The sequence below is a fragment of the Pectinophora gossypiella genome, chromosome 23 (assembly GCF_024362695.1).
Source record: "Pectinophora gossypiella chromosome 23, ilPecGoss1.1, whole genome shotgun sequence".
In the NCBI taxonomy this organism is placed as follows: domain Eukaryota; kingdom Metazoa; phylum Arthropoda; class Insecta; order Lepidoptera; family Gelechiidae; genus Pectinophora; species Pectinophora gossypiella.
Genome location: NC_065426.1, coordinates 7,949,419 through 7,975,301, shown reverse-complemented (window position 1 = coordinate 7,975,301; position 25,883 = coordinate 7,949,419). Strand labels below are relative to the sequence as shown.

Genomic DNA, 25,883 nt, shown 5'->3' with positions numbered 1-25,883 from the left:
TTTATATCTCAAAAAGAATACATTTGATTCGCTTACTGAGAAACAATCAGTTTCATATGAGTAGTTTTAAACAACATTGGAGTTTGACTAATTGAACTACAAACATTCCGAGACTTATAATCTAGACACGCGGTAGCGTGTCAAGCCAAGTCCAAGAAACAGAACTGGCGAGACGCACCGTGTGATTACACGAACCATTTGGAGCCACTTTTGACCCCCTCATAAATCAAAAACTATTTCACATAAACGTATCGGCTCATACTAATTACAAATTAAAAGGGACCTGCTTATTAGTTACACATCTCAATTTGGATACATTATTATTTAAGTATACTTCATCCTGAGCAGACATGGAACACCTTACGTTGATTGAAATATAAGTAGGTACCTGTGTTCTATATGCGTTGACACTTTCATTGTGTGAACCACGTGTGTGATATCAATTATCTATGTTTCAAACATGAATTCATAAAGTCGACTTCAATGGTTTAGAGGCCGAGTCGGGTTTCGAACCTGTGCCACGACGAAAGAAGTCACGTCTTCGAACAGGGCTATCACGAGAGAACATCTTTTTTTTTGGTCTTTTATTTACTTAAGGGCTTTTAATAAAATTTATTATGCCAGCCCCATCGATCAAGAATGACTTAAACTGATAAAACGATAAAAAAAAAACATATTTTATACATGCCCCACCCACAACAGCCTAATATGACTTCGTTGGGTGTCGCGATTGATTATACTTGTCTTTAGTATAAGATGTACTAGTATACTCGTAATATGTGGGATTAATGTCGGGACAAACCCTTTTAGGGTTTTCCGATGTTAACTATTTAAAATGTAACATTAAATTGTAACAACGATTAATAAATAAATAAATTATGCTGTTGTAAATGGAAACATAAGTAAATGAAATAGAGAACATCTTATATATACGTATATTGTGAAAGAAGTATAACTTTTGCTGAATTTTGTCTGCCCGCTTTCCGCTCCGCTCTGTCACTCAGTCCTTAGCCTAAACGACCCCATGCGTTCCTTTGCCCTATTTTCCTCCTTAAATTAAATGAATCGATAACCTCACAGGCTATAGGTAGAATACAACTTTTAGTACCAGTCAAACGCCAACCGTTAGATATGTTTTAAACGTGAAACGATAGAACACATAATAACGGGTTCTTACCGCGTTTAAATGGGGATATGAGACTCCCGATATTTCGACACTGTTGCAAGTGCCATGTTCACGGGATGACACTTGCAACAGTGTCGAAATATCGGGAGTCTCATATCCCCATTTAAACGCGGTAAGAACCCGTTATTATGTGTTTTAATTATGATAATAACAGCGTAAACTTAAAACAATGTGAAACGATAGAGTTCGATATTATTAGGTACTTAGGTACTAGCTTTTGCTCGCAGCTTCCCTCGCATTAAATTCGTAGTGAAAAGAATTCCTTTCCTAATTTACCTACCAATTTTTATGTTCCTACCTTGAGAACTGCAAAAAGCCTCGAAAAGCTCTTTGAATTAGTTGCGGGTGTGTTTAAAAAAAAAATGATGCACGATTTTTGTGTTAGGGTGGTATTAACAAACTAATCTCAGCTTCGAGACTGTCCTCAAGATCATATCAATGTGACAGTTCTCATATAAAAACAGAGACTTGAGCATGATCTTGAGGGCAGTCTCAGCTGAGATTCATCTATTAATACCACCCTTAGTCACAAATAGTACGCATATCAATTTTTAGCTTTCTACCGACCTCCGTGGTCCAAGTGGTTGAGCGTTAGGCTCACGATCCGGAGATCTCGGGTTCGATTCCCGATGAGACATATCACAAAAATTACTTTGTGTTCCCCAGTTTGGTTAGGACATTACTGGCTGATCATCAGATTGTCCGAAAGTAAGATGATCCGTGCTTCGGAAGGCACGTTAAGCCGTTGGTCTCAGTTACTACTTACTGATGTAAGTAAGTAGTCGTTACATGAGCCATGTCAGGGGCGTTTGGCGGCTCAATAATAACCCTGACACCAGGGTTCATGAGGTTGGTACTCCACCTCACAACCCACACGATGGAAGGGAGGACCCTTTACGCGATTTAATATTAGCTTTAGCTGGTGACAGGGTTATTATTGAGCCGCCAAAGGCCCCCGACACGACGAATGTAACGACTACGTACTTACATCAGTACCTAAGTAGTAACCGGACCAACGCGCAACGGCTTAACGTGCCTTCTGAAGCAGGGACTATCTTACTTTCGGACAATCGGGTGATCAGCCTGCAATGTCCGAACCAAACCAGGATTACAAAGTGATTTTTGTGATCATCGTCATCAATTTAAAAGCCACGCTCTTGTCGGTATTTATGATGTATTTTATTTCTTTCAATCCTTTCAATACTTATTCTTCTTCTTCTTGTGGAAGAAGAATACTTATTTTGTGTGTGTAGTCTATTTTTTATTATTATAGTTTCTTCACTTCTATGCTGTTCTGGGAGCAAATAAAAAACATAGAAAACGTTCAGCTGCTTGTCTTCCCGGCCATGTCGTAAAAACCGACAGAGGGATTGTGTTCTCTAACATGATGGGCTAATGTTATGGGCGATAGGCTGATCCCTTATCACCATAAGGTTCATCATATCCAGCTTACGATATCGTATCAACAGTGGCTGCAAGTTGTCTTTGATTACTTGTGGCTCTGCCCACCCCATTAGGGATTACGGGCGTGAGTTTATGTATGTATGTATGTTTCCTTACATTATGGTTAGGTATGTTTTATTGAGTATTTATTAATATATGTACTTATAGAGTTTATTATATTAACTTTAGTTTAGTTTTAGGTAGGTATTTATTTCTTGTTGCACCATACCGCATTCAAGTGTGGTAGTGGTTTGTTTTCTGGAAGAAATTGCTCTAGAGCAATAAGGCCGCGCAAATTGTACTGTATTCATATGTGTTATGTCTGATTGTTGAAATTTAGGGTGGTATTAATAGATGATTCTCAGCTGAGTCTGCCCTCAAGATCATGCTCAAGTATCTGTTTTTATATGAGAACTGTCACATTGATATGACCTTGAGGACAGTCTCGAAGCTGAGATTAGTTTGTTAATACCATCCCTAGTCATGTGCAATAAAGTATATTTGATTTGATTTGATTTGATCGGTAACTACTACCTCTGCATGCAACTGGCTGATTTTCTTTTCATCTCAAACGATGCATGAAACGACGAATAGGTACCAGGTATCCATAAACTTCAAAAGGTTGAAGACCTTCTCGCGCCGGCTCGTAAAATCGATATGCTACGATCACGGGAACTACGACAGGGGAGAAGGGGTGGGAGAGGGGATGGCGGTTGCCCCACACCCCTTCCCATCTTGCACTCAGTTAAAAACCCGTGTAGTCAGCTGACGTAGTCGCCTTCCTGAGGGTTAAACAGATGCTTTGCTTACGATACATAGCAACAGCTTAATATAACGGATGTTTAGTGACATCGGTACGAATACTGAGGGGGGTGATTCAGACCACGATTCTAAATTAATATCAAGTGGATTTTTCCGTCGCAAATTCATGTTTTTTTTTAATTTTATTTTTTAAATTATTTTAAAGTCCATACTTTTGCGATGGAGAATTCCACTTGATATTATCCCTCTCAGTATTCGTTACGATGTCACTTACATACACCCCATACGAGTACATACAGGTAGCTATAGGTATAGGTGTTAGTGACACCGTAACGAATACTGAGGAGGATGATTCAGGTCATGATTCTGAGTTGATATCAAGTGGATTTTCCTGTCGGAAAATTCTTGAAAGTTTTAGTGTTTTTTTTTTAATTATTTTCTGTTCCATACTTTTTCATTCATGATTTATTTTAAATTATTTTCAATTCTGTACTTATGCGATGGAAAATTCCACTTGACATTAACTCAGAATAATGAGCTGAATCATCCCCCTCAGTATTCGTTACCATCTCACTTAAACCCCATACAAATACGTACAAGTATCCATATGAGTACGTGTGGGTGATAATGACATTGTAACAAATGCTGCGATTCAGACCATGATTCTGAGTTGATATCAAGTGGAATTTCTTGTCGAAAAATTCATGAAATTTTTAGTGTCTTTTATAAATATTTTCAGTTCCATGATACTGTTTCGACGAAAAATTCCACTTGTTAACCCCCCTAAATTGCACGTGAGATAAATTATTAATAACTCATTGGTGCAAGTCCGTTACTTTATGATATTGAAATATGACCATTTCATAAAATGATCGAGCACATCATGAAATGATGAATTTTAAGATCTGGCCACTATATAAATGTACGTATATTCAATCTAAGCTATTGCGTGTAAGAATGACGCCATTACACCGTCTCGAATATTAAATTCTCTACTGCATTCCATACAGCAATTGACATTGGTAGGTACCTATATTTTTTATTATTACATTTCAACCATTTATAAAACCTCAAAACCAAACCAAACCTCCAAACCTCTTTTTATTCTTCCGCAGTTATTCTAATACTACCTCTGGGTTGGCTGGAAGAGATCTCTCTTAGAGATAAGTCCACTTGTAAACGTCCATTTCCTGTTTGTGATGTAACTAGTTGTTAAGTGCAATAAAGTATATTTAAAAAAGTCACTGTGGTCCTGTTTGTCATCGGCTTGCCTCTCAAACGGGAAGCGCCGGTTTGAACCCCTGTACTGGACTTGCACCAATGAATTAAGTATTTTATTTATCCTAAGTGCAGTTTAAACGGCTTACCACCCACCACGAAGCTAGATAAGATAAAGATAATTTACTTGCTTAAACATAAGTAATATAAATACAGATGACAGTGTTCACATTATAGGTTCTTCATGTTTGCCTTGCGGCGTACAAAATTTTAAGTAAACCTGGTATATTATCTATATAAATACATGCATCATGAAAAATACGACAATAGTAAATGGAAACAGTTATTGAGCATTAAGTATTTGCAGAACAAAATTAATGTTTTTTTTACATGACAAATTGGAACATTAGTGTCATTACAATTTAACATTCAAAAACTCATTTATCGTATAATAACATCTTTTAGTTAACAACTGATTCAATTTTCTTCTAAATAGACTTAAGTTACACAACCTTATTTCTAGTGGTATTTTATTATAGGTGTGGGTAGTTAGTTCCACTTTGAGCTGAGTTTACCTCTGACTACCCCAATTAGGATATAGACGTGAGCTTATGTTATGCTGCCGAGTACCAGGAGTACATAAATATCTTGTAGTTCGCGAGCGGCCGCTAGGTGGCGCGGTACCGAACAAGTGTTCCCTCATTGATCCAAAGCTCGAGCCTCCAAAAATAAACTGCGTTACGTAACAAAGGCTTCGGCCATTCAGACAAACTTACCCATTGCTTGACATAAAAAGGTGTAATGAAAGGAACAAAACTGTATAATATATTTTTTTTTTGTAAATTTTCAAAATTAATCTTTAAAGTTGTTAACGTAGTAAACAGGGGAAGGCCTGATGGCCTATATTACAAGTTTACTTAGTTTAGGCTGGATGCGGGCAGCGCAGGACCGATCGTTGTGTGAAACTATAATTTTACTACTTTTACTGCCATATATGTACCACATTTTTTTGCAATAAACGAATTTGAATTTAAATTTGAATTTGAATTTGTGGAGATCCTTGGGGGAGGCCTATGCCCAGCAGTGGACGTCTTACGGCTGATGATGACTTAGTTTAAGCATCCGCCATCCACAAAAAAACAGCTTGTAGCTATTAGATAAGTTAAGTTTCTTTGTAATTTATTATTTGTGGTTCGGTTTTTTTTTATTATTTATTATGTTAAATTTTTTAACAACATAACATAAGATTAGGCAGTGGAATTTAGTATACAGTATACGCCCACTCAAATTCAAATATATCTTTAGTAGGTAACTTAGTTCCACTTTGAATCGTCATTTTTTACATAAAGAACGTCTCATCCGCCTAAAACTACTGCAGTTTCTCACAACCTGTACAGCCGGGGAAAAGAAGCTGCAAGAAAAACCTCGGGTCACGGGGTAAGTCGGCACTCGTCACCAAATATATTTAAGTCCCATGTATTTATAAGGACCTATTATTTTATACATACATACTCGTACATAAACTAACGCTTATTTCCCACCGGGATAGGCAGAGACTATAAAATTCAAATTGCTTCGATCCTGACACACTTCTCTTGCTTCCTCCACATTCATCAATCGCTTCATACACGTACGCCGTTTCAAGTTTATACCAAAACCTTTATAAGCCCCCGCATAATATAACGTGAGTTCAGCTTAACGACTATTTGTGCAGTTTATTGTAAGTACTTATATGAGGAGCTCGGTGGCGCAGCGGTAAACGCGCTCGGTCTGCGATTGTTGAATTGAAGCAACTTTCGCAAAGGCCGGTCATAGGATGGGTGACCACAAAAGTTTTCATCTCGAGCTTCTCCGTGCTTCGGAAGGCACGTTAAGCCGTTGGTCTCGGCTGCATTAGCAGTCGTTAATAACCACCAATCCGCACTGGGCCCGCGTGATGGTTGAAGGCCCGGTCTCCCTATCCATCCATGGGGAAGGCCCGTGCCCCAGCAGTGGGGACGTTAATGGGCTGATGATGATGATGACTTATACAGCTTTGTTACATGCGTCATACTCATAGCATATTTTTTCTTTTTTTAAATAACTTGCTTATGATCGAACTCCGGCAATTTGGAATTCATATCATAATGTAATTGGTTCATCATCATCTCCTTAGCATTATCCCGTTTTTCCACAGGGTCCGATTACCTAACTTAAAAATTTGACAGGTCCGGTTTTTTACAGAAGCATGTGTAACATATCGTTTTGTGGACATTAATTCGTCTCTGCCGACTATGCTCGCGCGGCATCTCTCCATGAACACAATTAACGAAATAAGAACTCTCTCTCTCTCTGTAGTGACAGTTCATCTACCTATCATCTAGACTCACGGCAGTGTGTCAAGCCAAATTCAAGTAACAGACCTGGCGAGCAGTACAATCTCTAACCATTTGGAGCCATTTTTGACCCCCTCATAATTCAAAAACTATGTCACATCCACGTGTCAAATTTGACTCATATTTATATCATCCTATTTTAAAGCGCTTTTTGGCGGTGACATTATTTTGGACTGCAGCGTATTAATAACCATTATGTCTACAATTTAAATAGGTCGTCTTTATAGGCGACGTTTCCGTTAACATTCCTAGAGCAGAAGTTCACGTCTATATTCCCAACTAGGCTAGCCAGAGATACACATTTCAACGAGCTTTTTGTTACAGTAAATACCTAAGGCGTCTCGTAAACGCAATGTTCACCGATAACAAAAAACAAATGACAACCAATTATATTATTATGAGGAATAAATTGCCGTGGTAGCCTAGTTGGTAGAACGCTCGTCTCTCACTTTAAAGTTGCGGGTTCGAATCCAGCACAAACCTAAACCAATGATTGTCAAATTTGTTTTCGAATTCATGTTTAGATCATAAATGATTATTAAGTACTCAGCGGTGAAGGAAACCATCGTGAGGAAACCCACATTCCCAAGAAATGCATTTACGGAGATATGTGACCTAACCAGTATATTATGTGTCTAAACTTGGAAGGTCAGACAGGTACTTAATTCTACAGAGTTATCTATCGAAACTGTGTCGATTGTTCCACCCCGATTATTAAATAAAACAAGATTACTTATATTAATTACCAACATTACGGTCCAATGAAAACTATCAAGTATCACTGAATACAGTTAACATACCTACATAATAACGGCCTCCGTGGTCCAGTGGTTGCGTCGCGCTCACGATCCGGAAGTCCCGGGTTCGAATATTGGGGACATATCACAAAAATCGGAAGGGGCAAGTCACAGGGATTTTAACCTGGAACCTGACAGAGCTGCAGTAACTGTCAGTACTGTTCAGAGGCGGAGGACAGGAGTCCTAGTACGGCTTTGTAATAGACTACTCTGGGCGCCATCCCACTTGCGTAAGACAGAGTACTGCGGGGCAGAAGGCAAGAGAGAAACCACTGCCCTATTTTTCCCTAAACAAGTAGCATGGAAAATGCTGCACCGACAAGAGCGTGGCTCTTAAATTGATGACGATGATCACAAAAATCACTTTGTAATCCTGGTTTGGTTAGGACATTGCAGGCTGATCACCCGGTTGTCCGAAAGTAAGACAGTCCCTGCTTCAGAAGGCACGTTAAGCCGTTGCGCGTTGGTCCCGGTTACTACTTAGATACTGATGTAAGTACGTAGTCGTTACATGCGTCGTGTCGGAGGTCTTTGGCGGCTCAATAATAACCCTGACACCAGCTAAAGCTACTATTATATCGCGTAAAGGGTATTTTCTTCTATCGTGTGGGTTGTGAGGTGTATTACCCACCTCATCAACCCACACGATAGAAGAGAAGACCCTTTACGCGATATAATACTTACATACATAAACTCACGCCTATTTCCCACCGGGGTAAGCAGAGACTATAGAATTCCATTTGCATATAATACTTATTTACGACATAATGCGGAAAGATAAACAGCTGAACGCTATCTCTTTTTTATCCGCTTCCACTCCAGCGAAGATGCAATTAATACATTAATTTACTATAAAACTAGTATTGTACACGGCTAGGCGATTCTATTTCTATACGAGTGACTCATAGTCGTTTTTAGATGCGTTGTCTTCGCCATCCGAGTTCTTTCACTTTGTTTTGATTATAAATTCGTATGCGGTTTATAAATATCCATTATTATTTTAGGCGCAATACAGATAGAAGAGGAAGGAGAGGAGCCGCGGTAACCCAGTTGGTAGAACCCTTGCCTCTCTCTTTGAGGTCGCAGGTTCGAATCCACCACAGGCGAAAACCAATGATTCTCGAATTTGTTTTCGAATTCATCATATTCGGATCATAGATTCTTTTAAGGGGCAATGTATACATTTTTACAATAAGATTCCCATTGACATTCAGAATTTGCCTTTCTACTGTTTTAAGACAGTAGTTAAACAGACACTTAACAAAAAAGGTTATTATAAAGTTAGTGATTATTTAGAAGATATGAATGCATGGGATTAACTGTCTGAGAATTTACTTGGCTATGTTTATAATTCTAAATATAAGCGCCAAAGCGCCGTAATCTTTTGATACACAATCATTTTTTTAAAACATGTCAAGTAGACGGTCTTCCAATGCAGTATGAGGCAAGTCCGTCCACAAAAGAAAAAACGCATTATTAGTAAGAAATCGTAGACCTAGACGTATGAAAATACTTTCAGGCGGTGAACCCACAATGCCATTCTGATACGTACTTTGCTGATTTATGAATAAGGCTTTCATTACACAGATAATGATTATTTTTATAAAACAAGGCAAGACCGGCATGTCTTTGGTGACAGTGGTTGTAAACATTTCATCATATTGTTTACCCGACCGCAGTGAAGCAGAAGGAGGGTTATGCGCTACGTATGTATGTATGTGCGTATACACGTTTGTTCCCTCCTAACCCCTAAAGCACTTATCAGAGTTAAACAAATGAGGTGTCACTAAAAGCGTCTTGATTGTCTGGTGGTAGACTATGTGTCATACACATATTACTTAATATTAGGTATAAGTCAGTAAGATTTATAATGTGAACACACACAAACACAAAATATTAACAGAATGGGACACAAAATACTATCTTACTACTCTTGCATAAAATACGCGCTGCTGTAATAGTTGACAATATCTGGATTGAGGCAAGATCGGCATATGACGGACTTCCCTCTCCTAATGTAGACGGTCTTCCCAACTATTATATTTTCTAATTTAAAATTTCACACGGGTATAAATTCTAAATAAAAGCTATATTCCTGCATTATGTTTAACGAATACATTAATGGATCAATAAATAACCTAAGTGATCAGAAAAACTTCTGAAAATCCTTCGATTTACCACTTTTTTTGATCAAAAATCCGCCATTGGTCCCTGCATTCTGAAGCGCGAAATGGTAAAAAAATTGCAGGACCGATATTTTCCAAACTAATCATACTAGCGCCATGTACGGTTTTTAGTTCGGACTGGCTCTTTAGGAACTGTTTTATCGACAGAGACGTAAGGCGCTAGTTATTCCAATTTAGAAGTTATTGGCAATATACGGTCTTTTAGCCCAGACGGTCTTCACCACATTGACTTATCTTATAAAGAGCCGAATATTTTTACTTTTATTCTTCAATTTTCTTTTATTCAGCCCACTCCTTATCAGTTCTCTTAAGTTGTAGGAGGATATAAATTTCTTAAAATAAAATATTAGTGGGTGAATTTTCTAGATAGCCACCGTTACCAGCGTAGTTCACCTGTTTGCCTCTCAAGCGGGAAGTGCTGGTTCGATCCTCGGTAAGGTACCTACCGAACTTGTACTAATGAGTTAAAAAATATATAAGATACGATATTTATTGCATTCCTGATGATTTTACAGCGGTCTTAAAAGTAGAGTAGAGGTTAAGGGCACTACAACAAAAACTTAAAATTATACACAATGAAAACAGAAAACCAAGAAACTTCTTTCTCTTCTATTTGAATTGAATCGATTGTCTGAAAGTAAGATGATCCGTGCTTCAGAAGGCACGTTAAGCCGTTGGTCTCGGACTACTTACTGATATAAGTACGTAGTCATTACATGAACCATGTCAGGGGACTTTGGCGGCTCAATAATAACCCTGACACCAAGGTTGATGAGGTTAGTAATCCACCTCACAATCCACACGATAGAAGACTGTATGAACGCTTTCTAAAATTATAGGGTTGCCTCACCTAATCCTGAAGCATTTTGTGTAAGAGGCATATAATTGCCTCATAAATAAGTTAAATAGAAAAAAGAAAACGTTTTTCGTCAGTTTTAGATCTGTCTTTATTTAGTAATGAGAATTTCATAATTTATCTTTGACCTAGGAACTACCCTATTCTTGAAAAGTAGGGGTGAATAATCCACGTAAAAGGCTACCCACTAACTGACTCAGTCACTGACTCAATTTTATGTGTTTAACAAAACACGAAATCTGGGTTTTTCACAGTGTGTCAGCGTTTCTGAGGGCTAATGTTTCGCTTTCGTAATTTTTTCTAGACTTGACTTATTGTAGATTTGCCGCAGATGGCATTAACTACTTGACCGGAGTTTTTGAGAGTGAAATGAACGACATTAACATAATCACGTAACATTTGAACATCGTATAAAATCCTAAGATATACCTGCGGGCTTAGCACCGTAAGGGCGCGACTCTTTCTCGACATATATCACCCGTCACTCTCTCACAGTACTGCACAGAAAGAGACAGATGATCTCTGTCGCGGCGAGAAAGAGTCGCGTGCTTACGGTACTAAGCCCGCTGGAGTGACAAGAATCTTGTGTCACTTGCTTTGTCCGGCCAAGTAGTTAATGCCATCTGCGGCAAATCTACAATAAGTCACGTCAAAAAAAATGTATCACTTGAATGACATTGACAGGAGGGCGCTAGTGAGCACCATCTCCATACATTCTCCATTTATAACAACTGTCAAAAGTGACGTTTTCATAGGATCCGGCGTTAGTTCCGATTAAGGGCAAAGGGGCTAGCTACTTGGCAAGCGATTATGACAATCGACAGTGACAGTGATAAAATGTATCATCCCCCGAGCATTATCCCGTTTTTCACAGCTAACCTGAAGATTTGACTGGTCCCGTTTTTTGCAGAAGCGACTGCCTGTCTGACCTTCCAACCCGCGAAGGGAAACCCAGCTCAATACAGGTTAGGTCACATACCTCCGAAAATACATTAAATTTATTGGGAATGTGTGTTTCCTCACGACGTTTTCCTTCACCGCACGTGTTAATTATTTATGATCCAAACATTAATTCGAAAACAAACTTGACAATCATTGGTTTATGCTGGTGCTGGATTCGAACCTGCGACCTCAAAGTGTGAGGCAAGCGTTCTACCAACTGGGCTACCACGGCCATAGAGAAACATGGACCTCCGCGGACCACGGCTCTATAAATCTACAAGCAAAAATATCTAGCGGACAAACATCTCAGCAGCTTTTTTCAGCTCTTAATTATCCGGAGACACCATAACGCGCATTTTTATAGAATCTGAGGCTGCATTTGTAGAAAGCTAATGAGCTTCATCCTGAATCCTTGAATTGCTTATTAACATAAGGTGATTATGGCAATCTCATTTTTTATCACTGCTACTGTGAATTGTCATGGTCGTTTGCAACTTACCTAAGCCCTCGTGTGTTTAAAACACATATGCTTGTCGCTCTATAAATTATATACTTAGTCTCTCTCGATATATTTTATCCCCGGTTCGAAACCCGATACCGGTCTTGCACGAATGAGTTATTAATTTATCATACGTGTAGGATGTATGAAAGTTTAGGTAAAATATCGAGATAGTGGCCCCGATTCCTGCAGACACCTCTTAAAATTATTTTAAGTTATACCTGGCAATTTCTTATACCCGAAAATTGGGCCGGATAATTGACAACTGTTAATTTTATAATGAAAAAATAACCCGGGCGAATAAAATAGACATCTAGCTCGTATGCAATCTGTTCGACGTGTGCTGTCATTTTAATTCTGGCCAATATAAAATTTTGGAAGAGTTTTTAAATTTCTGTCTAAAATTGACGTGTTCTATAAATTTTATGGATTTTATGCCTGTCGATTACCCGTCCCTTTCCTTTTCGGCGGATAAGAAAATGACAGGTATAACTTAAAATAAAATTAGATGGTGCGTACTGTATTGGAATCTGCACCAATATACGATGAACGAGTAAGACAGAGACAAGTATGTGAAACAGATGCAAGATACGTGTGTCAAAGGGAAAAGATTATGAGTGAAGAAGTAGGTATTCGTTTGAACAAGAGTGGAAGAGCGAGAAGTATGAAAAAGAAAGTGACAGAAGAGTAATGAAGGACGACGTAGATGCGCGTCGCTGAAGGCTATTATTCTCTAATTCGAATATAAAGGTGGTAATTCTCTGTGTCATATTTTTACGTCATGCAACACTAACAGGTAATGTCAATGTCAAGTGACATTCCTCTCTCTCCTTTGTCAATTGCACTCGACGTGCCACATTAATTTTCTGTCGCTATTAGATACAATCAAAATAAATCCATGTAATCATGTGAAATAACGTTTCCATTCTAACGCTCCCTCCCTGCGGCTTCACCGCCCTACACAGTTACAACACTGTGTTGTCTAAAATCATTCTAAGATCAAAAAAAAGAGATTAAGATTAAGATAAAGAGATTAAGAGATTTAGCTCGGCCATCATAGACGGCGATACGGCTCACCACCTATCACGTTGGTGTAACAGAAAACTCGGTGAGGTGTCGGTGCTTAGTTCATCTTATGATGAATGTACTTCTGGCTACTCCAATCGGGATATGGTCGTGAGCTTACGTTATGTTAAAAGCGTAAAACATTTTGGCTAGACTCACACCCTATTACCATTTACCTACGACATTCGAATGATTAAGTTACACCTGCAGCAATTTGCAAGCGATTTCAAGCTTTGTAGTTTATGATGTGTTACGGTCGTTTGCAGTTTGCACGATTTTCCGCCATTAGTAACGTTTTGGCGGGGAGCCAGTTTAGGTGCACAGCACACCTGTTGTGCCCCATGAATGTTAATTGCTTCTATCCTGGACTGGAAGCGATTAGAAGAACTGCCTGGTTCTTATTCGGCACCTGTGATTGTATGAGATCTATAAATCTACAAAAAAAAGGTTTATTCAGGTTTTAATTATCTGGAGACCTGGAGCGGATCCAGCTTTTATGTAGGCGGGATTATCAGGCAGCAGACGACCTCCGTAGAGAATTAGATAAAATTTCAGTTCATCTAGTTAGTTTATTTTTTTTCTTAGATGTTTAGTTTTTTTTGTTAGAGAATTGCAGTGGCCACCAATGACCCAACCTGTCGCTTGGGGGGGAGGGTCCATCACCATAAAACAAGGAATACATCACCTAAAGCAACATCATCCTCCTGTCCAGGTCTTATCCTGCACTCTAAGTGGGGTCGGCATAACATGTGTTCTTCCACTCATCTCTGTCATTCCACATCTCAGTATACACACACATTATCCTTCTTCACACAACCCACACACACTTTATTGGGTCGTCCTTGCCAAACCCATCCAAATCCTTACTCATCACATTTCTTTCTCAGTAAAAACTACTAAACGGTCACCCATCCAATTACTGTCCGAATTTGACACTGCTTAATACATGCTATTAGTGACATCGTAACCGTTGTCAATCAGTCCCTATCTTTTTCGGCGCATAAGAAAATGAAGGGTATAACTTAAAATAAAATTAGGATGTGTTTGCAGGAATCAGGGCCAATAACTTACAAATAAATAGGTACAATGAAAGAGCAAAAGTGCAGTCACTGAGCCTAGCGAATTATTTGTAAACAGTGGTGAAATTATGAACCATTAGTTGCCATAATTATACCTCTAAAATTTATGTTTTAATAGGTGTTTTTGGTATATTACAGAAACGACATGTAACCAGAAGGTGTTAAGTACAACCAGTTAATTTATTACTTTGCAAGAAACTGATTGGAGTTCTTTTGCACCTTATCGTACCTAATCAACTTCTCTAGGCACTTTGTTATTGAGTATCACCTACTTAGGTTATAATAAGGAACAGAACAGAGATCTTAATGGTATTCAGTCAGTCTCGTTATTTATGAAAACGTTGTGCCAAATCCATATCTGGCATAAGTTCAAAGTCTGAGCCTATTTCGTTTTTGTCTGCTTATTTGTATAGGTTATTGACCGCAAAAGCTACTTGGTTATAGAGCCTACTATAGTAGGTAACTATTATTATGTAACAGCGTCTGTGGTCTTGTGGTTCGAGCGCTAAAGGCGTTATTACACCCGATGGATTAGGTTCGATTCGTCGGGATTGAGCAGAGTAATAACAATAGCACATCGCGTAAGCGCACATGATTACGCCATAGATTTTATACTTACACCCGATCCACCGGGCCCGATGCATCGGGTAGTCTAATAAGGCCTTAGGCCTTAAGTTCACGATTCTGGGTCACCTGGTACTTTTTGACGAAGATGTCAAAGAATTGAGGGTTTGGCTACTTCTTTGCTTCAGAAGGCCGTTTTATAGCGTTCTAGGTACATCTTGTTGAAGATACGTAGGTACGTAGGTAGGTACGTAGGTAGGTACGTAGGTAGGTACGTAGTCGTCAAATGAACCATGTCTTTGGCGGCTCAAAGATACCAGGGGGGTTAAAAAGGCCACATCGAACAATTCATCTGAAACAGCAATATTGCAATTTGTCATTTGCGCATATTGCGCACATTGCAAGTAAGTGCCCAAAAATTTTCATGAATTGATCTGAATCATCCCTCTCAGTATTCAATGTCTCCGTAGTCACTAACATCCTGTACTTATGTATGTATAAGAACATAAGCTTATGTAGGTCCTACTATACAATATGTTATCACAATATAGCCAGAGGTGCTTACCCCAATTTCACGGGCTGATGCATGACGTTAGGATTATATGTGACCTCATGGGATTTAATAGGGTCAGATCAATAACTAATGAGAATATTTGCAGTCTTATTTTTTCTTCTTTTTATTTGTGATCAATAAAAATGATGACATGCTTATCTTGCCTTACAGAGACCCAGGTTTTATTTTTGGTAAACAGACTCAGAGACTCACAGACCTAAACAGACGAGGGTGGTATCCCAGCCCACGTCTAGTTGCGCGAGATGGAAGGGGGAGGACAGAATGAATTCGTGTAATTCCAACGCATACTCGCTGAAAAGTAATCGTTAAAATATCTATTAGCAAGCAACCACTGCCAGTGCTCGAGGCTTTGCAGCTTTACCTCAACTATAGAGCAGGATCATTGATGAGCTTTTTGGTACGTTTCTCCGCAGGGTCCAGAACAGCAAGCTTGTACTTGGCAGATCCATCCGAAAGATGGCAGCAGTATTCCATCGATCGATCGTGTGCTTGATAAAGTTTTAGGAGCTTTCCGGTATAAAATATTGCCTAACCTTGGAGAGGATACCATGTTTTTTGGCTGCAGTTTTGGTCATGGACGCAATGTAGTGTCCAAAGTTCAGATTTGATGAAATTTTCATATCAAGTAGCTCAAGATCAAGATAACGGGTACATTTCGAAAAGTCAGAGTTAGTTCTTGGACTCCGTTCAGCGGTAAATAAACACGCCTGCGTTTCGGTAGCGTTGAACCTGATCAGATTGTCATCGCCCCAATCGGAACCAGCCCCGAGTGACATGTCCAACCTGTCTACCATGGTCTCTCGACTAGATAAGATTCCATCCCTTTTATCCCGTGAAGTGGACATGTTCCACAACTGCATACCCAAAGGTACCGGGCACTAGCAGGTTATGTATGTGAAGAAAGAAAAGTGCTGCGGACAGAACAGATCCTGAAGGAAAAAGTGCTTACATTTAAATGCTTAGAGATTTTCTTCAAACCAAATCTATCAAAAAATGAGAAACACAAAAATGGGCCAACCCGCTTTGCAGATGACAAAAGTAATTGCTCGTTTCAGACAAGATATAAAGATGACCCCGTCCGATACGCCAGTCGTCTGCGCAGAAGGGCAGCTCCAATTTGAGCGCTTAATATAATTGTCCATTACATTGAAGATGTTTGATAAAGTTTTTGGACTACTTCGGTCTACTCAATACCCTGCAGTATTCAATACATTTCAGTCAAGAATCCAAGGGTAAAAAATTGGTATTGAAAACAAGGTGGGCTGAGCATGACCTATATAGAAACGTATGTGGATGTCACTGACCTGGTTTTCCTGATTGAGCAGTTTAAGTTGGTCATTAATGAGGCTGTACTTTGCGCTCTCCTCTTTCCTAAGTGCCCGCTCCTTCTTCAACTCTGGGCTCCAGAAGGTCTTTATGCTATGCATGCTGGAGCCCAGTTTCTGGTTGGTCAGTTCGAGCTCCTTCTTGAGGTTGCCCAGCTCCCGCTGCAGGTCGGAGTTCTGGGACTGGAGCTCTCCGAGGAATAGCGGAGGAGGGTCGCGGCGGTAGTAGTCATCCTCGGGGGGCGGCGGCGCGTACGAGCGGTCGTAGTCGCGCTCCAGCGACTGGTAGCGCAGGGGCCGCGGCCGCGCGCGGTGGTGCGCGCCGGCGGAGGCGGAGCGGCCGCGCTCGTCGGGCGCGGGCGAGGGCTCGTCATCGCGCGCGAGGTAGGGGCTGCGCCGCGACGGGCTGCGGTCCACCTGCGGCAGGCGGCCGCGACCGCCCGACCACTCCTGCCGCCGCCACTCCTCCCGGCACGACGGCCGCTCCTCCTCGCCCGCGTACTCGCGTAGATACAGCTTGGCTCGTTTCCCGCGTCAGTGGCGAGGCATGTTGCACCGATCGGCCGTGCGGACGCGGGACCACTGAGCCGCCCGCCGCCGGACGCATCGATCCGCGCTCCACGCATGCGCACACGAGCAATAAAGCGGTGTAGCGCTTACGATTGATCCTGAACGTTCCCTTCATTAATCCGACACGGTGCTGAAATTTAACTGTGTAAAATTTTTCCAAGATTCAGTTTTTAATTAATAACAAACAATGGTTTTTAAAGACATACTTTGTCTTGCAAGATCAAGTCTACAAGATTTAAACGTTTGCTTAGTCGCGAACGAAAAATACATTAATACCTACTTACCGACATAATAACCACCTCAAAAATATAAAACCTTCTAAAACACATTCTAAAATTCACACAGAAGGGGAAGAAGGGGACCCGCGAAGCCTCCCCATTAATTACAAGTTTGCACCCTTAGCCGTTCTATTTATAGCAGCTATCGTGTCCCCTGCTGAATTTCAGCGCTGAAGCGCTTGCTGAAATGTTACCAAGATGCCTCTTATCCCATGACCCACTTACGTCTCGCGTCCTGTTCTAGCGAGTGGGATTGACATAAGACTGTCTCTTTTCGTCGTAAGGTCGACGCGATGTCGGTCAGACGCAACTAGAAATCGGGAAGAGTCGTAGTGCTGTGAAGATGACGACATTTCGATATATTTCAGGAAGTTGTGGGTAGTTTTATGGTTATTATTATTTCGTAGGAAGTGTGATTACTCAGTAAGCGCGGCTTGCATTCTAAGCTCTGAGATTCGTATCCCGTTGTGGGCCGATAGATCCGAATTTGTTTTTGGAATGCGTAAACTAAATACTTAGGTAAGCATTAATACCTATGGCCTGAGTGAGCTTCAAGCCCTTCGACCCACGAAGGGAAACCAGCCCAATACACGATAGGTTACATACCTCCGAAGCGCAATTCGAAAATTTGGGTTTCCTCGCGATATTTTCCTTCATCGCTGAGCACGTGATAATCATTTACGATCCAAATATGAATTCGAAATCAAATCCGAAAATCGTAAGTTTAGGCCCGTCGGTTTCGAACCTGCAAGCTCAGAGTGGGAGTCAAGCATTTTTCCAACTGCACTACCACGGATACAATACATATACCATAGATAAACTAATTATTGCCACGTAAAACATAAATACAAGCCCGTAATCAATACGGGGTAGACACAAGTTATCACAGAACAACTATTTTTTTATATACTTAAGTAGAATAAGTAAACTATAACTTGGTAAATTTCAAGTTTATCCACTCTGGTAGGATTTAAGGGTTTGTGTGAGTTGATACCGACCCCACCAGCGCAGTGTAGTCGACGATTTTCTTCATTCAGCGCTTACCGCTATCAGCCCACTAGGGTCGATTAATTCTTTCAAATATTAACCCCTCAGACGACGCCCTGAGCCGAGGTTCGCGCCCAACTGGGCAAATTTTTGTACCCGTGAGAGCCCTCAGGGTTCTAAAGCGATCCGCGATGAAGTAGTTAATGCCATATGCGGTAAATCTACAATAAGTCACGTTAAGAAAAAGGGCAGTTAATCTGGTTACCTAATATACTTATAAGTACATATTATGGACATGATGCACACAAGCCCTGCTGTCAATATCATCCGAGTTAGAGAAGGTCCTTGTCGACCTTAGGTTTGGACTTAGGTACACCCGTATTTCTCCACTCGAGTCGGCCTCTCATTTTAAGTTGACATTTAGAAATAGAAATGTTTTATTGCGACCAAGTGTTCGTACAAAATGTAGTGTTTCAAAAATACAGAAGTAAGTATTATAGTTATCAACATGGACCTGGTAAGGGCATTTAGGTGCGTCCTCGACTTGAGGACTTCACTGGAGTCGAGCATATCATACTGCCAACATAATAATATGAAATTAACGTCATGCACTGGAGTAAACTCGAGTTAAGGTTGAGGTCCCGTTTAAGAATACCAAGTTCGAGGGATACCTAAGGCTGCGTTTCCATTGACGCGAAGCTGTGCGGAGCTGAACGGAGATGTACAGGAATCGACCAATGACAAACGAGGGAGAGAGTGACAGAGCGTCTTCGTTTTTCGCCCTCTCGAACGCTGTGATTGGTCAAATCCGCTCATCTCCGCTCTTCACCGCCCATCTCCGCGTCAGTGGAAACCCGGCCCAAAGGTCGCGTCAAGCGAGTATGGGGTCGAGGAAGGTTGGAGTTAACATTTTAGAATACAGGTGTTTAGAATACTCTAAGAAGTTAATGGCTCAAAGAATCTATCGACTATTTATCCACTTCAGTTCCCATGCCTATACCACTACTGAGGCACTACTCACAACGATGAATGAAAAGCGAAGAAACGCTCAACACACGCCTCGTAAAACTGACGCCAACGATTGTACCGCGTTTAAAGTGGCAGTATTTTATACTAGCTTTAAGTACGTCCTAATTTACCGAGCTATTTTTGACCTTATTGTTTTCCGCAGAAGTCTCATCATCACCAGCCCATTAACGTCCCCACTGCTGGGGCACGGACCTACCCTATGGATGGATAGGGAGATCGGGCCTTAAACCATCATGCGGGCCCAGTGCGGATTGATGGTTATTAACGCCTGCTAATTCAGCCGGGACCAACGGCTTAACGTGCCTTCCGAAGCACGGAGGAGCTCAAGATGAAAACTTCTTTTTTTTGTGGTCACCCATCCTATGACCGGCCTTTGCGAAAGTTGCTTAACTTCAACAATCACAGACCGAGCTCATTAACCGCTGCCCCTCGGAGCTCCTCAATATCGCACTCCGCAGAAGTCTTATCAAAGTAAATTCATTGTATGAAATTCAGGATACAAAATGTAAATGGATAGGTAGGTGTCTCGAACTGTAATCAGTTCTCGAATTTAAATAATCAAATTCATAATGATATTAAAATACATCATATCGATTTTATTTTTACTCGAGTGAGTAATCGATTTGTAGGTTATGTATGTCATAACAATACTGGCCAGAAAAAAGTTGATGCTTTTGGCGGGCTGTCAGTACGAAAAAACTAAATAATTTTCAGAGAACAAATGAAAGTGCATTAGAACAGAGAACAGAAATCAGTGAACATTCAGATTAATCAGAAACAGATCAGAGCAGAAGTAACAGTGTGTTTTCGGATATAACAGTCAACAACAGTTTTACCAGGCTTCCTGTCGATGCGCAGGAAGAGTGTTCGATTGGGTCTTATGATATTATATATTTTCCTAATTACTTAGATATCGGTTATGCTATAGGTATTTGTATTGTTTGGTATAGGTCGACAAAGGGAGCGGGTGAGGTTGCATTGAGGGGAGAGAACAGAGGTCAGTGAATATTCAGATTATTCAGAAACAGATTAGAGAAGAAACAGTGTGTTTTCAGGTATAACAATCAACAACAGTTTTATCAGACTTCCTGTCGATGCGCAGGAAGAATATTCAGTTAAGTCTTATAATACTTATATATTTGTCCTAATTACTTAGATATCAGTTATGCTATATTTGTATTATCCGATACAAATCGATAAAGAGAACAACAGTCAGTAAACAGTAAAACAAACAGTAAAACATTGCAGTAGGTGATATCGTTGTGGTGATTTACCAGGTAATCAGATGGATTTATCAAGGCAATCAGGTGGACAGGGATGGCTGTAAGGGGCGGTTTGGAGGCCATTCGCGGGGTTTCACCCCATATTCAGACATCGTGGGTTTTTTACTCTATATTCAGACAGCTATGGGCACGTTGTCCATTTGTGGGTATTTTGCCCCATAGGTAATAATACACTTCTCATCAAAAAAATCGAAACACTTCCGTTTTCATTGTTTCTGTCCGAATTTAACACAAAAAAGAATTCATACGATGAAAAAAAAATACATAAATGTATAGCTGGCAGTTTGGCCATTACAGTAATAAGCGAAAATTCTAAATTCAAAATTAGAATTTCATTTGTTTATCTTATAAACGAAATGAATCACTGTTTTGAGACAAATGTGTGTTTAGGGTTGGAGTACATTTAGCGTTTAAAAACTAAAAATTGGCGCCTATCCTTAAACTTTTTGTTTTTTATTTCAATACTGTGACTTTGGGACGTCTGAAAAAAGGTTTTTTTTCTAAAACGTATGGATACTTCGCCCACAGAAGCCGCCCAAGTTGTGGCATTGCTGGATTCTGGCCTTAGTCAGCGTGTTGTGGCTGCAAGACTGCATCTAAGCCTGTCATCTGTTCATAGAGTCTATAAACGTTATCGGGAGACTGGTTTGTTCACGCGCCGTTCAGGATCTGGCAGGAATCGGGTCACTTCTGAGCGAGATGATCGATTTACTGTAACAACTTTCTTAAGAAATCGACGCCTTAACGCTTTTCAACTGCAGCAGCGGCTTCGTGTTGTACGAAGGGTGGCTGTAAGTGACTCTACAATTAGAAGAAGGTTGAAGGATCGTGGACTGGTACCGCATAAGCCAGCAAATGGGCCGAAATTAACTGCAGACCATCGAAGAGCGCGCCTTAACTTTGCACGTGAGCACCTAAATTGGTCATACCTACAGAACCGCCACCATAGCTGACCTTTTCTTCAATGCAGCATTGTGCATAGCGTTCTCCGTCTCTTCTGTAGACCTTGTTCCTTCCGTCGTTACCATACAGCATAATTTTACACTCATCAGAAAAGAGAACTTTGCTCCACTGTAGGTATGACCAATTTAGGTGCTCACGTGCAAAGTTAAGGCGCGCTCTTCGATGGTCTGCAGTTAATTTCGGCCCATTTGCTGGCTTATGCGGTACCAGTCCACGATCCTTCAACCTTCTTCTAATTGTAGAGTCACTTACAGCCACCCTTCGTACAACACGAAGCCGCTGCTGCAGTTGAAAAGCGTTAAGGCGTCGATTTCTTAAAGAAGTTGTTACAATAAATCGATCATCTCGCTCAGAAGTGACCCGATTCCTGCCAGATCCTGAACGGCGCGTGAACAAACCAGTCTCCCGATAACGTTTATAGACTCTATGAACAGATGACAGGCTTAGATGCAGTCTTGCAGCCACAACACGCTGACTAAGGCCAGAATCCAGCAATGCCACAACTTGGGCGGCTTCTGTGGGCGAAGTATCCATACGTTTTAGAAAAAAAACCTTTTTTCAGACGTCCCAAAGTCACAGTATTGAAATAAAAAACAAAAAGTTTAAGGATAGGCGCCAATTTTTAGTTTTTAAACGCTAAATGTACTCCAACCCTAAACACACATTTGTCTCAAAACAGTGATTCATTTCGTTTATAAGATAAACAAATGAAATTCTAATTTTGAATTTAGAATTTTCGCTTATTACTGTAATGGCCAAACTGCCAGCTATACATTTATGTATTTTTTTTCATCGTATGAATTCTTTTTTGTGTTAAATTCGGACAGAAACAATGAAAACGGAAGTGTTTCGATTTTTTTGATGAGAAGTGTATAATTAGGAAACATTCTAATCACATATTCAAACATCGTGGGTTTTTTACTCTATATTCAGACAGCTATGGGCACGTTGTCCATTTGTGGGTATTTTGCCCCATTGGTATTCATATAACTATGAAACATTCTAATCCCATATTCTAACATCGCAGGTTTTTTACCCTATATTTAGACAGCTATGGGCATGTTGCCCATTTGAGGGTATTTTGCCCCATAGGTATTCATGTAACTATGACACATTTCAGTTTTGGAATGTGATTCAGAATTCAGATAATTCGTGACTTTACATGATTATGTATGGTTCACGACAGTAGGTACCTAGGTAGATACCACAAGATACCTACCTACTTACTTTCTTTTTACATTTTATAAGGCATTATTAAGACACAATGAGGGACTTTCTACGCTACGTTCCCTTAAAAATATAGATGGCGCTGTCCAGATTTAACATGAAACTTGCCTATTTTCTCATAACTCGGGGTACCTACATAGGCAGAGGCATATATAAAAATTGTTGCTTGATATTTGGATCAGATACGTACGTATATAATTATGTTGCTGCCTATATTGCTTCTCCTTATTTTGATCAAAATAAAAATGAGTGACAGATGTGTTGTGCCTGGGTGTAATAACAAGGATCATCATTTATACCCAAAAACAAAGATCAAAGTTGCTTAGGTATGTCTGTTATCTAGTAAATGAAAAGATTAAACGAAGGAAAATCTGTACAGCGCCATTTATAATTTTTTGGGCTCAATAAATTGCGCCTGTGTTGTTTTATGTATAAAAAGTTTTGACATTAATGTTTTCGTTTAAAAAATAAAGTTGAAACATCAAGGACCAAGATACACGTCAGCGACTTGAAGGGAAACCGTATAATTGTTTTCGAAAAACATTAAATACTTATGTAAATTAAGTATAAGTATGTGTATAAAACCCTATAAGTAATTAATTATCAATTTAATTATAACTTAAATCTCGCTACTAGAGACAAGGCTGTATGATGTGTGAAGCCTTTGCTCATTATTGTGATACGCCTAAAAAAAGTTAAGTCTCAAAATCAAAAGTATAGTGAGGAAAGTTGTTTTCATCATATTTTATTATATTATTTAAAAATGCCTCTGCCCCCAGCAAGTGGCACAGGCAGATTCTTCGCTAAAGCGGCAAAATCCATACGCTTGATTCGCCAGGGATGCACTAATAGGCCGTTTTATCATATTTCAGTCACTCACGTAAGTTTTAGTGGATATATTTAATTTATCCTGTAGCAAACGTATTGCAATAGCAATTCTAGACGTCTACTTTAGGCCATTAACTGTAATTGGAACCTTTCCTTATAGATTCGTTATGTAAAAATAATTCTATTATTGTACTACACTAACCTAACCTAAAAATCTTAGTAAATAAGAACAATTTTTCAGCTATAACCTAGTCTTCGCTGCTATGGTACTTTTTGAAACAATAAAACTATTGTTTAATTATTTAAAATTATCTTCCAGAGAAAAAGACTGAATTCTCAGCCAGTTATAGAGCAACTAGGGTCCTACGACCCGATGCCAAATGCATTTGATGAGAAGTTGGTAGCACTGAACCTCGAAAGGATTAAATATTGGCTTGGCAAAGGTGCTCATGTCACTCCTCCTGTTGCTGAATTACTCGGTAAGATCAAGCATTCTAAAAATAAAAGTTGCATTTGTGAAACAATTAGCTTTATTGCTGGACTGAAAATAACAAAAAAGAATTGAGTCCAACATAAAAGCATTCATTATTTTTAAGCCACTAATGGCCAATTCTTCTTCTATTGTGTGGGTTGTGAGGTGGATTATCAACCTCATCAACCCTGCTGTGAGAGTTACTATTGAGCCGCCAAAGGCCTCTGACATGACTCATGTAACGACAGCACTATAGTAAGCAAAGGACAGCACTATTTTTTAAATCCTTTAATTTTTATTACAAAACATGATACACATTGCTTATTATATTCATGGGGCTGTGCGATTCTTTAAGGGCTTTAGGATTGAGCATTTTGACTGTAATAAAAAGGTTTTATTTTTTGTCCAGGTTTGTCAGGTTTCTTCCCAATCCACCCAAGGACCTACATGACTGCATGGAGAAACAGAAAGATAGAAATGGAACTCTTAGCCAAACAGGAAGCCGAGAAAGCAAAGCAATCTGAAACAAGTCTTTCATAAAATAAATAAAAAACATTTAGCTATCAAAGGAGGACCGGCAAAATTACATGGACCCTGGCCTATGGACCAATAACGTTAAGCGATATGTTGTTGGAAAGGTTTTTTTATTTTCTACAACTTTTACTATGGCGGCAAGTCTCGAATCGCTGTGGGAAAAACGTTATGAGCAAATAAAATGAAACTTCATCTCAATATCTTTACAGCTTTTATGGATTATAATAAGTTGTTATAAAGGATTTTAAACGTGTTATTTATATATTAATGCATAGTATTGTCCATAATGATATCCATAACATCAAATAACGACTGCGGACGACAGCCAGTGTCTCGCACGGAGATTCCTATCGTCCCCCTCCCCGCTCCCGTTGCTCCGCGCCGCTTATCTACGAAACTCGTGGTGTTTACGCTGGGATAACTTTTTTCTCACAGCGATTCGAAACTTACCGCCATAATGGAAGTTGTAGAAAATAAAAAAACCTTTCTAACGATATATCGCATAACTTTATTGGTCACATAGGCCAAACTGTCCGACCCCCTTTAAAACAAAATAGGGTCAGAAATAATGTAACATGGCATTTGGTTAGTTATTGGAAACATAATTCTTTGTGCTACCTTATCCAATTTTTTTTAAATTAAAATTACAGTTGTATCAGTAAAAACATAATAGCTTTTTGTATTATATTAGTTGATTATTAGGCAATATGATATTGATTTTATATCAGGTAGTAAACCAATCCCAGAAGCAAAGAAAGTGTTATTTAGTTGTCTATTGTATAGAACAGGGGGGTTAAAATGTCAAATAGCAACATTGCTTTCTTAGATGAATTGCTTCGAT

General features: G+C 39.7%; 3 protein-coding genes across 5 annotated transcripts in view; 2 read left to right on the top strand and 1 right to left on the bottom strand.

Moving 5' to 3' along the window:
- The window catches only part of LOC126377498 (ELKS/Rab6-interacting/CAST family member 1), a 49,100-nt gene extending 31,984 nt beyond the window's left edge, over positions 1-17,116 (bottom strand). For both annotated transcript variants that reach the window (XM_050025231.1, XM_050025233.1), the window contains exon 1: positions 16,851-17,116. In XM_050025231.1, the coding sequence (XP_049881188.1) occupies positions 16,851-16,973 (123 nt within the window). In that variant the 5' untranslated portion in view covers positions 16,974-17,116. The remainder of the gene's footprint in view (positions 1-16,850) is intronic.
- LOC126377543 (uncharacterized) overlaps positions 1-25,883 on the top strand; it is a 394,831-nt gene that overhangs the window by 174,575 nt on the left and 194,373 nt on the right. The window lies entirely within an intron of this gene.
- LOC126377619 (probable 28S ribosomal protein S16, mitochondrial) lies at positions 23,911-25,076 on the top strand. The gene is made up of 3 exons (XM_050025463.1): positions 23,911-24,088; positions 24,356-24,515; positions 24,918-25,076. Exons 1-3 carry the CDS (start codon positions 23,972-23,974, stop codon positions 25,046-25,048), a joined length of 408 nt encoding a protein of 135 aa, XP_049881420.1. The 5' UTR covers positions 23,911-23,971; the 3' UTR covers positions 25,049-25,076.